Below are 13,746 nucleotides of genomic sequence, written 5' to 3'. Positions count from 1 at the left end.
TTGAGGATGGGGAACCTCACTACCACCCCTTCCCCTGGCAGGTTCGGTCAGGATCCCAGGACACACCACGGACTCTGGTAAGTGAAATGTGCTTATTTTCTCTCAGTAAGTGCACAGGGCAGAAGGTGAATAAGGGGAAAATACTCCTAAAATAAACTTCTATAACTGGCTTTAATAGAAACAGGCCATTAAATTAGGTTTGTTTCTTCTGTAATGAAAGCAACACATGAAAAATCTATTGAATTATCAAAGCAAACAGTAAATAAAAAAAGATAATACTTCACAATAATTGAAATAAACCAATAAGTAATAATAAAAAATGGAATACATAAGGTCTGTGCTCTGGCACCTTACATAACATTACATGAACAAAGAGCCATTAGTATCAGTATGTCGCGACCGGCGATCTGCAGTAGTAGTAAAGATGAGTAATGCAAGTGTTCTCTTGTTCAGGTCTTTCCCCGCACAAAGATGGCGGACGGAAACGCCCGGTGTGCAGGAAGTCGGTTTGACGCATGCTCTCTGGATGCAGTTTCAAAACCAGAGTTCCCGCCAACATGGTGAGTTTGTTTTCGTCTTCGCTTCAGAGACAACACATCGATTGATTTATATCATATCAGTATTATTATATTGATCAAGATCGCGATGTGGCTAAAGGCAGGGAGATGTTTACCCTCCTCCCTCAACAACAGACAAGAAGCGATTGTTTTTTAATCTTTCCATGCATGTTTGTGTGTGTATATTTATGTAGCCTATATATGTGTGTGTGTATTTAGGATTTGTTAGCCAGATTTCTTCACTTTGTGGTCGTTAATACAGAAATGCACGAATGTAAAAACGACCACGTTATAATTCTGTCCTAGAGTTTCTATTTGCTTGTTTGTTTCGTTGAAAAAGTAATCTTCCTGTCTGATTTGATCAAGGTGGAGATAGCCACCTTACAATAGTACAGCCATTATATTACACCAGTGATTATAACCTACATGATTTTATAACTATATAAAACAAAAATAGATTAAGACACTATATTATATGAATTACTATTCCCGTTATTGTTAAGGCCGTGTATTTCTTTATATTTACTGCAAATATTGAATCATATCATTCAGCAGTAATACAGTACTTGTTAATGCACATACATCAGGTCGCCTGCGTCGCGGACTTTCTGTGGTATGAAGTGTAAAGTGTCGAGCCCTGGCGAGAGGACACCAGCTGACACGCCGCGGCCACCAGAGGGCGCCGACGGCCGGAGCGCACAGCCCCGCGTCCTGCTGCGGTTCACACTCCCGTTTAAATTAATACACTATAGAGTCCCTCTATATGTTCACAAGTGTCTTGACCACCAATGCCATTGAAATTCTGCTTGTTTGGACTGATACAATGTGCAAACCTACAGTGCCAAGAGAAAGTCTACACTCCTTTTCAACTTTTCACCTCTTATTACTTATAGCTTGGAATTAAGGTGCATTAGACATTTGTAGAAAATGAATGAATAATAAAAACTAAAATAGCTTGGTTGGATACATGCCTAACCCCCTTTGAAATGGCAATCCTACATTAGCTCAAGTTTAAGCAATCACCTTTGAAATCAAACATCAAGTGGCCTCCAGCTGTGTTAAACTGCAGTGATTCATTTGATCTGAGGATAAATTGAGCAGTTCCTGTAGGTTCCCTCTGGTGGGTTGTGCATTTCAAACCAAAGTCTCACCCATGAGCACCAAGGAGCTTTCAAATGAACTCCAGGACAAAATGGTTGCAAGACATAGATCAGGAGATGGGTATACAAAATATCACGGGCTTGGAATATTGCTTGGAGCACGGTTAAGGCCATTATTAAGAAGTGGAAGCAGTTTGGCACCACCAACACCCTGCCTCGATCAGGCCGTCCCTCCAAACTGGATGACTGAGCGAGAAGGCGACGGATCATAGGGGGTGTATCCTATAGTCACTGTAGACGTGTAAATCGGTTATATCTGCATAAAGCATAAAGTTGCTGGGTTAACATGTCCTCCCCCTGCAGGTCAGTATGAAGCCCCCCCGAGTGCCAGCACAGAGCACCGGCCCCGGGCCCTCACACAGTGGGCAGGTAGGCCGAGACATGGAGCGCACTGCAATAGGACAGCGATACCTGGCTGTGTATGAGAGAGTGTGTGCGTGTGTGTGTGCGTGTGTAAGAGAGAGAGAAAGTGAGTGCGTGTGTGAGAGAGAGCGAGAGAATGAGTGTGTGTGAGTGGACTTTCATCTGTCTTGGGGTCCGAGGAGTGTGAGAATGAATTCAATGTGTGTGTTTTATGAATGTAAAGCAACGCAGGGCAGTATAATGCTGTGTATTGTGGTGTCGTATCGTGAAATGCGGTGTCTTATCGTGTAGTATAATATAGTGCAGTTAATTGTACTAAACTGCACAACACAGCACTGCAGTCACTACAGTTTGTAGTCTAGTAAAGTTTAGTGTAGCGCTGTGCACCATGGGTAACCGCTTGTCCACTCCCCGACAGGCAGCAGGACCCAGGGGCAGGAAGAAACTCAGAGAGAGCAGCTCACAGGCCGGAGGTGAGTTTGTTATTCATTATTGTTTACTGTGGAGTTTACGTGCAAGCAGTCAAAATAAATACACTGCGATTTTCTGTTGATGTGTGGCGGATTCATAATTCCCCCTTTCCTGGAGATTTGTGATGAGCTCGGGTTTGGGGTTGGTCAGATAGTGGGGCTCCTGTGGGCGGGCTGAGAAGAACTGACTTAGCTGTGTGGTCTGTGCCGTCTCTCCCCAGTGTCGGCAGCAGCGCCCCCCAGAGGGAAGCAGAAGTGGAATCCCCTGTCCAACAGCTCCCAGGTGTACCTGAGAAACACGCTGAGCCTGGCTGTCCTGTAAGAGCCTGCGCCCGACACCACCCCCGACACTGGACTGGAAACACATGCGCGTGTCCAGTTAAATAATTAACTTAATAGAATAACTGAGTGATGCGTTAAAAATGGGACCCTCACTGATGGACACTGCTGGACACACGCGTATCTGTCACTGCCCCTCCTGTTTGGGAGCGCAGTAGTTGATGTGCAGTTTGAGTCTTGATCGCACTGAGATCTCTGATTGGAGAGCAGTGATGGTTTGAGATGCTGAGAAGCTGACTACCTGTGAGCTTGTCTGTGGTCGCCTGTTTGTGCTGCGCAGTGCGTTTCGATGCGCTGTGATTGCTCTAGGTGTCTGCTGGCGGGCTGCAGCTGTAGGTGCTCTGCCTATAAACTAAAGTTTTTCAACATTCTCCAGCCTAAAGGATACCTACGAGTTAGTTTTGTGACACACAAACTCAAAATGTAAAGTTGATATCTTCACTTGCACTTGGATTTGGAATGATTTACATTTGTTTTTAAACCAGTGGGGTAGCTTTAAAAACACTTGGGTGCCTCATACATACTGCACACCTCTTGACTCTTCGTTGACTGTGGTTATGGCCACATTGATCAGGATAAAACAATTTGTGCTGATCTCCGCTGACAAATCAATCCAAGCAATTGTGAGAGAGAGTATATGAAATTGTTTTTCCCTCAGTAAGTCACGTGTTCACGGTTGTTTTTAGTTGTTGCGTTCACTGTGTGGAAACTCACAGATTTCAGCAACAGGAAGCCTTTTGCACTGAGCGATCCTGCGTCTGCGGAAGGCACAGCGGTTGGGAAACGGTGCTCAGACGGACTCGTGGTTGAAGGGCAGAGTGAGGGGTGGTGAGGGCAGGGGTTCGCTCTGGTCACCTGTCAGCCCTCCACGAGGTCTGTTGCCTGAACTGCTGAGCTGTCAGTCTCTCGCACACCTCTCTCTCTTCTATCTCCGATCTCTCTCTCTCCTTACTCGCTCTGTAATACATCACCTTTTAACTCTCCCTCTCTCCCTCTCAGGTCAGTATTATCTGGGAGAAGGAAAGACAGCGAGGAGTCTCAGAGGCACCTGAACACGGTTAAAGACAGGTATGAGACAGACAGACAGATTACAGGTCAGGGCTGTTTGTCTCCTGACTGTCCCTCCCAGGAGCCGGCCCTTGTAACTCGGGCTCGTGACACCGCAGGCTTCACATCCCTGCTCTCCCAGGCTCCCCGAGATCTCTCATCTTCTTCATCATCATCATCATCAATCACTGACATCTATGCAGCATAATGACGCACTGCAGTGTGGAGAGCAGCCCATGTGGAGCTCCGTCCCAGTGAGGGGTTAGAGTGGGCGTTTATCAGGGTCATCTTTTCATTGATCCCTCGCATGACTCGAATGGATAGAGAATGTGAAATCAGTCAGAGATGCGAGTCCTTGATGAAACAAATGCTGAATGTCAAAATAATGACTCTGCAAGAGAACATCCGATCTATCAGATTTCAGAGAAAGTGTGAAGTGTAATTAACTGGTTCCTGCTTAGGTAGATTCTAAGTAAGATCTAACATGCAGTGTAGGATGGGAAAGATAAGATTGCTGCCAATGAAAATTATTTCTTTTATTTTTAAATAGGGGAAATCCATCTCTGATAAAGTCCTGTTATTAAAAAGTGCTTTTCTTGCTGATGTAAAGATAACAGACTGAACAGACTGGCAGGAGCCAGACTGGGGCTGCAGAAGCCATTCAAAGAGTTGGTACCCAAGCTGGAAATTAAAGAGTTCTTTTGGGTACATTATTAATTCCCAGTTTGACAACTGCAGGTTCCTGTCTCGATGTGAGCAACTGAAAGTGCCCCCCAGGAAACAGGGAGGCATAAGCCGGGTTCCACATCTGCATCAGGCACAGTTGAAGACAGTCGACACGGGCAAGAAAACCCTCCAGGCCCTAGAGGTGAGCTGGATTGAAAAAAGAGTGAGTGATAGGTGGGGAGGTGAGAGACTGAGATTGTAGGTATGAGATTATTAGATAGGGAAGGAAAGTTAGAAAGAAAGGACAGATTGGTGTTAATAGGGATGTGAAACAATGGTGTCATCTGCTGTTGTGCATCACTTTAGCAGATGCTTACAGACACCACGGTGTTGTGGTTGAGGGTGATGTAGTCAGACCTCGGCTCGCTCTCGTTTCACACATATCCTGCAATTTTCTCACACTGACCTGAGAGAGAGACGGACAGAGAGCCACAGGAAGGGAATGGTTAAGAATGAGAGACCAATAGGTTAGAGAGTCACAGACAGAGTGGCTATGCAGAGAGAAAGAGAGGATGAAGAAGGAATTGAACAAGAGACTGGCAGAGAGAGTGATGTGCTCTCTATGACGTGTGTGTGGACTGTGCTGGGTGTCTGTTTTAATGGGCTGTGTGTGTAGCGTATGTGTGGTCTGCTTTGCATCTATTTAAATGGTATAATCAATCTATATAGATTTTTTGTTTTATGGACTGTTTTTCATGTGTGTGTGGTCTGTATTGTGTGAGTTTAGGGTGCATTGTGTGTTTTTGTCTATATTCCATGTGATCAGTCCGTTGTGTATGTAGGCTGTGTTACCTGTGTGCTGTATGTGTGCACTGTAATACCTTTCTGCATGGGTGTGCAGTGTGTTAGGGGTGTGTAAAGTGTGTGCATTTTATTAGGGGTGTGCAGTGTGTAAAGTGTGAGCACTGTAATAAAGGTGTGCAGTGTGTGAAGTGTATTACAGGTGTGTAAAGTGTGTACAGTGTAATAGGGGTGTGCAAGTGTGTAAAGTGTGCAGTGTATCTCGCGTGTGCAGTGTGAACCCTGCACCCTGTTTGCAGGCGGAGGTGAGCGCAGTGGTGGGGGAGCTGGAGCAGGTGGACGGGGCGATGGCTGTGCTGGAAGGGAGGCTGAAAGCGGGCCGGGCGCGGCTACTGGAGGCGGAGTCTGCAGCCCAAGAGGTACAGCGCCTCGTGGGGGTTTCAGCACTTGAAGGGGGTGCCAGCCTTCTGGTGTCCAGAGCAACTGCACACAGATGCAGCCAAACCACGTTGTGTTGTGAGAAACGGCAGGACCAGTCAGACATAGTTCAGATATTGCTTGTGATTTTTTTGTATTACTTAGTTACTTAATTCATTCATTAATGTATCAGTTTATAGTTGTTGTAGTTGTTTTCTTGTAGAGACCACAATTACACAATTATATATTCTTGTGCTTAAGAAACACACTCGATCTCACACACACACACACACACACCAATCTGCACGCTCATGAAAAACTGAATTGTAAGCAAAGAGCAAATAAATGAAACCTCTGTTCCTGGGAAAGTAGACTGAGATGCTGTGTTTGTGTGGCCGTTTCCTTCTGCTCCTTTCTGCGGTCTTACCTGTCATGTGACTTTCTGCAGGTTCTACGGCGATCTGAGCAGGCGGTGCTGCAGCTGCCCCCGCTGTCCCCCGGCAGCTGCTCTGCCCCCACTCTGCAGGTATGTAGCTCCACACGACACCCTGAGCACAGTTTCCCCTGTCCCCTTGTGTGGGGCTCTGCTCAAGCAGAGCTGGGATCAATTACAGTTGTGCCATCTGCAATTCCCATAACAGCCCAGCTCAGCTCAGTCCAGTTCCCTACGTTGTCACCCTGAAGATTTTAAAATCCTTCAAATGCAGGTCTGTGATGCAGAAAGAAGGCAGTGTAAACCGGTTTGAGTGTAACTGTCAGTGGGCAACAAGAGTAGCCAGCAGAGGATCATGTTTATCACAGCTCTGTCATCTTTCTGTGCAAACCGCGGTCTAATACGGTGACATGCGTGAGACGTGCGGCTGCAGGCCAGTTCAGCTTGTTTCCTGCAGCCAGAGCGGACACGCTAATGCAATGCTGCTGCTGGGGTAGGCTGTCAGGCTGTAGTGTGGTCAGGCCCTGACTCGCTGAGCGCAGAGTCGCACTCCTATTGGCTGGTTTCACTGCCGTCCAACTCGCTGGTTTCCTGCTCTTGATGGGCTGCTTGGAAGCCGAGTGCTTTGCAGGAATATTTTGCAAAAGTTGCAATGTTAAATAAAGAATGATTTGATTCATTTTGAGAGAAGTCTGTACAGCAGCCCTGACACAGTTGTGTCTGTCTCTCTGTCTATGTGCTCTGTGTGTGCCTGTCTATGTGTATGTGTATGTGTGCCTGTCTCTGCCTGCGTGTGTGCTTGTCTCTCTGCCTGTGTGTGTGTGTGTGTGTGTGTGTGTGTGTGTGTGTGTGTGCGTGCACCTGTTTCTCTGCCTGTGTGTGTGTGTGTGCACCTGTTTCTCTGCCTGTGTGTCTGTGTGTATGTGTGTGTGTGTGTGTGTGCAACTGTCTCTCTCCCTGCCTGCGTGTGTGCTTGTCTCTCTGCCTGCCTGCGTGTGTGCTTGTCTCTCTGCCTGTGTGTGTGTGTGTGTGTGTATGTACACCTGTTTCTCTGCCTCTGTGTGTGTGTGTGTGTGTGTGTACCTGTTTCTCTGCCTGTGTGTGTGTGTGTGCACCTGTTTCTCTGCCTGTGTGTGTGTGTGCACCTGTTTCTCTGCCTGTGTCTGTGTGTGTGCACCTGTCTCTCTCCCTGCCTGCGTGTGTGCTTGTCTCTCTGCCTGCCTGCGTGTGTGCTTGTCTCTCTGCCTGTGTGTGTGTGTATGTACACCTGTTTCTCTGCCTGTGTGTGTGTGTGTGTGTACCTGTTTCTCTGCCTGTGTGTGTGTGTGTGTGTGCGTGCACCTGTCTCTCTCCCTGCCTGCGTGTGTGCTTGTCTCTCTGCCTGTGTGTGTGTATATGTGTGTGTGTGTGTCTGTGTGCACCTGTTTCTCTGCCTGTGTGTGTGTGTGTGTGTGCGTGCACCTGTCTCTCTCCCTGCCTGTGTGTGTGCTTGTCTTTCTGCCTGTGTATGTATGTGTGTGTGTGCCTGTCTCTGCCTGCCTGCCTGTGTGTGTGTGTGTGTGTGTGTGTACCTGTCTCTCTGCCTCTGTGTGTGTGTGTGTGCGCCTGTCTCTCTGCCTGTGTGTGTCTGTCTCTCTGCCTGTGTCTGTGTGCCTGTCTCTCTGCCTGCCTGTGTGTGTGTGTATGTGTGTGCCTGTCTCTGCCTGTGTGTCCTGTTGGCAGGAGGAGATGCTGAGACTGGTACCCAATGCTGGCTCTGCCCTGCAGCTGGCACAGGTGCTGCAGGAGTCCCCAGAGCTGAAGGACATGGGGGCCTTCTTGGAGCTCGCCCACGGGCAGGCCGACACCCTGCAGCAGAGCGCACGGCCGAGATAGAGACCCCTGCCCCTCTGCCTGAGGCCCCCTGCCCCCAGCTGACTCACACTGCAGGAGCTGGTTTTTACATGGCACCCACTCGAGCTACCAGTTACTTCACTGAACTTTTAATCTTTAAATCCAATGGCTTTTTAAAATGTTTTTTTTTTTTTTATTGCGTGTAGTTACTGTGCTGGATGTCAATGTGCAGGACTGCGGCCCCCTGGTGTGTGAGACCCCGACTGATATCTGCAGCGGGGGGGACCATGCACAGTTCAGATGTATCCAGTCTATGTCTATCTGCCTCTTGTACTTCACTACAAGATGTTAAGCATTTGCTTTGTTAAGGAAAACATGTTGTTTCTAAGCCAAGTGATACAGCTGGTTTTTCAATGATATTATTCAATATATATATATGCTTTATTTAAATAAAAAACAAAACCTGTTTTCAAAAGTTTTTAATCCATTCTTGCTCCAGTCCCTTGAGCAGTGTGTGAGTGTGTAATAAGGACTGTGTGTTTTAAGTGTTCATTGTGCACAGTGTGGTGTTCAGGCAGTGTTGTGGGGTATGTACGTGTTGGTACAATGAGAGTGTATGTGAAGGTTAGGACTGTGGCTTTTACTGCTATATCTAAGTCTCTGGCTGTGTGTGGCCACATTCCTCTGAGACCAGTGTGAGAGTTGTTGTGTGTAATTGGATAACTGCACAACGGTTTCCTTTGTGAGAACTTCTCACTGCGGTTTTCATATTGGTTTGATATATCACGCTTGCCTTCCTGTTTGCAGAGTTAATACTTTTGAAGATACTCTGTTTTCATAGCCACGGTCTCTTTAGTTTTTTAACCACCCTGCGGTACAGACTGAAGGCACCCATGGGGCTCAATGCTCAACATGGTCCCCAGTAAACCAGCGAGCGTCTGGATTTCATAATGAAATCGGGGGAGAAGACCAGCCCGATTGCCACAACCCACTTCCGCTCAATAAACTAAACAACTGGTTCCCAACACACATGCACTTGGTTTTCTGCCTCCACAGCAGCTCCTGGGCTCATTCCCCTTAGTGGGGGGGCTAAAACCTTCCTTTAACCAATAAATCAGGCCGTTTCTTGATTGGCATTGTAAACTACGTAATTGTTCATTAGAAAATTCAAAATCAATCAATTTGTATGTAGTATAGCGCCCTTCGCTGGGTAGCCACACAGCACTTTACTGAATCAATATAGAAAAACTAAATTAACAAAGAACAAATAAATAAACCATAAATAATCAACCAATAAACCATTCAGCACGGAGGAGAGAAAATCAAAAACTCCTATGGGTGGCAGATTGTTATAGGAGAAAAATCTTTTTAGCAATAGACATGGTATTCACAAACATTTTAGTGACTGAAAATATTTTTATTGAACAAGAACCATCAGAGAAATGTTTGTCAAAGAACCTGACATGTCACAGCAAAATAAAGAAATGACATTGAATTACATACAAAAATAGAATTGTATAAAATATAAAAAATATATATAAATTATATTTATATATTTGTATATTTGTATAAATTTTTTGTAAAAAGAAAAAACATTCTTTACAAGAAACTGGTAAAATTCCTCCTAAAACATTTTTTTTTTTTTTTTGCTATCAACTAAATGTAGAAGACAGAAATGCTACAGACAAAACTATTCAAATCATCGAACTCTACAGTGAAAATGTAACATACATTCACTATCATCAGTTCTGCACAGAAGTCCAGGTCAAATGCCTTGCCACCCTTTGTGGGTATCCCGTGGCCAGGAGGAAACAGTTCTCGCTACACCAGCGAGTCCCGGCCCCGGAGAGAGCGCCTACGGCTGTAGTCAGACGTGTCCTCGTTAAAGATGCGCTCGACTGCGGACAGCAGTGAGGCCTTGACAGCGCCGCCCAGCCCCTTCCCTGCGAACACGTACAGCACGGGGTTCAGTGCACTCTTAAGGTACACCAGGTACAGAGAGGTGTACTCCCCTCGATAGAACACCTTAGTCAGACTCTGGTTCTGCCAGTACTCCGACAGCTTCCCCAGGAAGCGGAAGGTGAAGTATGGCACCCAGCAGGTGAGGAAGAGCAGCATGGTGAGGAAGAGCACTCTGTAGAGCCTGGTGTAGCGCTGAGAGGAGGGGGAGGGGGAAGAGGAGGCGGAGGAAGAGGTAGCAAGGGTGGAGATGGAGGCCCGTGCGGCGCTAGCACCCTCTACCTGCCGGGCGGTGAGCAGCACGGCCAGATTGCAGGAGAGGAAGAGCAGCAGTGGCAGCAGGAAGCCCAGCAGGGTCTCGGTGATGAACAGAGCCAGCCTGAGCTTTCCGCTCGGCATGCACTGGCTGCGGCTGTTGATAGACTTTATCTGGCTGGTGGCGATGTAGGGGGTGCTGAGGGAGAAGGCCAGCACCCAGAGCAGGCCACACACCAGGTGGACCACCCAGGGCCGGCGGCGCAGGCGGTACCACACGGGACGCAGTAGGCACAGGCACCTCTCCATGCTGATGGCGCACAGCAGGAAGGCGTTGGCGTAGAGCCCCAGTACGCGCAAGAACATCACCAGGCGACAGGCGGGCAGACCGAAGGGCCAGTGGAAGTGGTTAGCCAGGTAGCCCAGTGCCAGGGGGGTCCTCATTACCAGTACCAGGTCCGCCAGCGCCAGGTTCACCACGTACACGCCGAAGCTGCTGTTGCTCGCCCTCTTGCCCTCCCGCCGCCAACCGCGCACGCCCAGCACCCACACCACCAGCAGGTTCAGGGGGATGCCGACCAGGAAGATCAGGATGGTGATGATCATCTGGGCCACGCGTGACGCCTCAGACCCCATGCTGTGCACAGCGGTGTTGTTGGTGTTGACCGTAGGTGCCGAGGTGTTGAGGGCTCCGGGCTGCAGCAAGGAGAAGGCCTCTGACCCACTAGTGGTCCCAATACCAGCCATTGAGGGAACTTGCTGTGAGGAGAGAGAAAGAGGGAGAGAGAGCTCAGCAGTGTAAGTCACAGAGAAATATAAGAAGATACACACACATGGGACAGTCATATATTTAATAGATATGATGAACATTCACTATCTTCAGCCTGGCTTTTTGTTTTCTACACTGCACTGCACTGCCAACCACAGATGCCTGCAAAACTCACGACACTAGACAAGTTGTAAGTTGTAAGCTGCTCTTCAGTATCTGAAGGACGCTGAGGTGACTGGCTTATCTCGGCTCTGGAGAAACCAGAGGGGCCGAAGTCTGCTGTGTTACATGCTGTGGTGGAGATTTTTGCCAGTGAACTAGAAAAGCTAATCTTCTCAGAGGAACAAGCATGGAGAGTCTGTCTCAAACTGCTGTGCACAGCTACACCTTCTAGAGAGGAACAGAAATTGTTTTTTTTTTCTAAAGGTAATGTTTCTGTAATTTATGACATTTAGATAAGACCGCCTCCAGGATACTCTGAGTCATGCAGGTCCTAGGGATTTAATATCGGCATGATCCTGCAGTATGCAGCAGGAAATTTCAAGGTACTTCCAGCATTGTACAATGAATTTGGTGATGGTGATACAGTTCTCATAATCTTAATATGCAAATTGAATATGCACCCCACTGCAAAGTTTTAATATTTGTATTGGAAATGTATGTTAAACCACCTAGCACAGCAGGATACGTATAAAAATAGCTAGCATCCTGTTCAGTGCTACCACAAGCAAACCACACACACAAGACTTTCTCAGGGTTGCAAGCATCAAAGAGGCTGGACTGTCCTGCCTTCAGCTGTCCTGTGTGCCCCTGTGCTCTCAATTAGTTAATTAATTAATTGAAACAATCTTTTTCCTCCTTTCCTTTGGCATATAGAAGCCTGTGCAAATGTACAAATTTTGAACCCAGGTTTTAATTTGAGTGCTTTATAGTTAGGTTGCCTACTCAATGACTGCTCTGTACAGTGAAAACGGCGCATCATGGAGCAGTTCAGTACACCACAGGAACATGGGAAATGTTCTGCACACCATCACGACGCCCAGATCAGCTGTGTATTGTATTCCTCCACAGAGGCAAAACCGGTCCTGGAGCACTCCCAGCCCTGCTGTTTTTTTTCACTGAGCTCTATATTGCTTTTTTGAATCCTTAATTGAACTAACAATGCAATATATGGTTCAATTAAGTAATTAAGAACTCAGAAAATCTTAAATTAAGCAGCAGCTTTATCTAAAAAAAGAAAAAGTACTGGAAAAGGAAAAATCTTAGATTGTGAGTGTGTGCAATCATTTCAGTTGAAATCAAAGTGGGACATCTGCTTGATTCCTAATAAACACAATCCAACCGAGTCCCACTTCAGTGGAGATCTGTGTTTTTGAAATAGTGCCATGCTTACTAGAGTACTCAGGCTTCTGGGCATTTATACTCCCCCTCGAGTGACCTGAGAGCTGAGCAAAGACCCAGGATGTCTCCCGAGCCTGTGTCAACTGTGTGTATTGCAGCCCCTCAGTGTGTGCTCAAGGGCAGTATGTGAAGGAAGCGACTTCACAGCTTATCTGCAAATTATCAGTTAGAAATGTGCTACTGCAGCTCGACATCAGCAAGTGTTAGATACAAAGGAAAAGAAAAAGGAAGGAAACACAACAAAATTGAAAGAGTTTGTAAGGCTTTGATTGTGAGTGGAAACAGTCCGACTGTCTGCTGTAAGGTAAGACACCCTTTCTTGTTTTATTAATATTATTATTATGGAAATTACAATGACAAGGCCTGGAGATGGAGAGCAGAGACATCTGAAACAAAAACAATAAGCTATTTATGCCTTACTGAATTAGAGCTGAAGTGAAGGAATATGATATAAGCTATTGATCAAACCTGTTAGTTGCTGTAGCCCACAATGAATGCTCAAGATTTCGTCCATCCACCGCTAGCTGAGAGCTGAGTTATTTAACCCTTTCCTTTACCTCTGGACACGATAATACAAATAAAAAACTCAAATGAAGCATATTCTATGTCCAATTAAGGTTTCAATTAAGTAATTGAGATCTTAGTTGGGGAAAAATAAGCCAATCAAAATTAAAGAAAAGACACAGTGGTGTGTATATAGGAATGTCTTTTCCTCCAGAACAGTAACTCATTGACTGCCTGCAGGGTTGGACAGAAGGCTGCCAGGGCAGGTGTGTCTTACCTGAGTGTGGTGCGAGAGAGGCGCCCGTGTCACCAGAGCTGTGTCCCAGTGCAAGCAACTGGCAGACACACAGTGTGTGTGTGTGTGTGTGTGTGTGTGTGTGTGTGTGTGTGAGAGAGAGAGAGAGAGAACTGGTTAGCACAGGAAAGAGAGGAGGTTTCCTCACCCAGACTTTCACAAGCACGCCGCTCAATTCTGTGGTATTAGGAGGTCCAAAACGCTTGCGACAGCCAGCAGAGGTCTGTGCGAATTGTGCTGAATGGAGTTGTTTTAAACAGTCACATGTGCTGCAGAAGCTGAAAAGGTCCAGGTGTGGTGGCTGCCTGGTGTTTTCATTGGTTTAGGAAACTGTGTCTCAGATAATTATTACTAGATATGGTTATGTTCATTCCTCCCATAGAAATCCGTCTGTACTCCCACTGTGTAACATCAAGATTACATCTCACTTGTGCAGGCAATCCATCAATTAATCAACCAACCAATGTCTTGCTTTGG

At 46.7% G+C, this 13,746-nt stretch overlaps 2 protein-coding genes across 2 annotated transcripts; one reads left to right on the top strand and one right to left on the bottom strand.

Moving 5' to 3' along the window:
• Positions 1 to 472: 472 nt before the first annotated feature.
• On the top strand, positions 473 to 8,561 carry cenpq (centromere protein Q). The gene is made up of 9 exons (XM_066705818.1): positions 473 to 560; positions 2,021 to 2,086; positions 2,499 to 2,553; positions 2,772 to 2,868; positions 3,889 to 3,957; positions 4,675 to 4,804; positions 5,703 to 5,822; positions 6,269 to 6,346; positions 7,976 to 8,561. Exons 1-9 carry the CDS (start codon positions 516 to 518, stop codon positions 8,126 to 8,128), a joined length of 813 nt encoding a protein of 270 aa, XP_066561915.1. The 5' UTR covers positions 473 to 515; the 3' UTR covers positions 8,129 to 8,561.
• Positions 8,562 to 9,703: 1,142 nt separating this feature from the next.
• Positions 9,704 to 13,358, bottom strand: LOC136751761 (C3a anaphylatoxin chemotactic receptor). Its single transcript, XM_066707549.1, has 2 exons — positions 13,252 to 13,358; positions 9,704 to 11,059 (listed from the first exon to the last, which is right to left on the bottom strand). Exon 2 carries the CDS (start codon positions 11,045 to 11,047, stop codon positions 9,908 to 9,910), a length of 1,140 nt encoding a protein of 379 aa, XP_066563646.1. The 5' UTR covers positions 11,048 to 11,059; positions 13,252 to 13,358; the 3' UTR covers positions 9,704 to 9,907.
• Positions 13,359 to 13,746: the final 388 nt, after the last annotated feature.

This window comes from Amia ocellicauda, chromosome 6, assembly GCF_036373705.1.
Source record: "Amia ocellicauda isolate fAmiCal2 chromosome 6, fAmiCal2.hap1, whole genome shotgun sequence".
NCBI lineage: Eukaryota > Metazoa > Chordata > Actinopteri > Amiiformes > Amiidae > Amia > Amia ocellicauda.
This window is presented reverse-complemented; position numbering and strand designations above follow the sequence as displayed.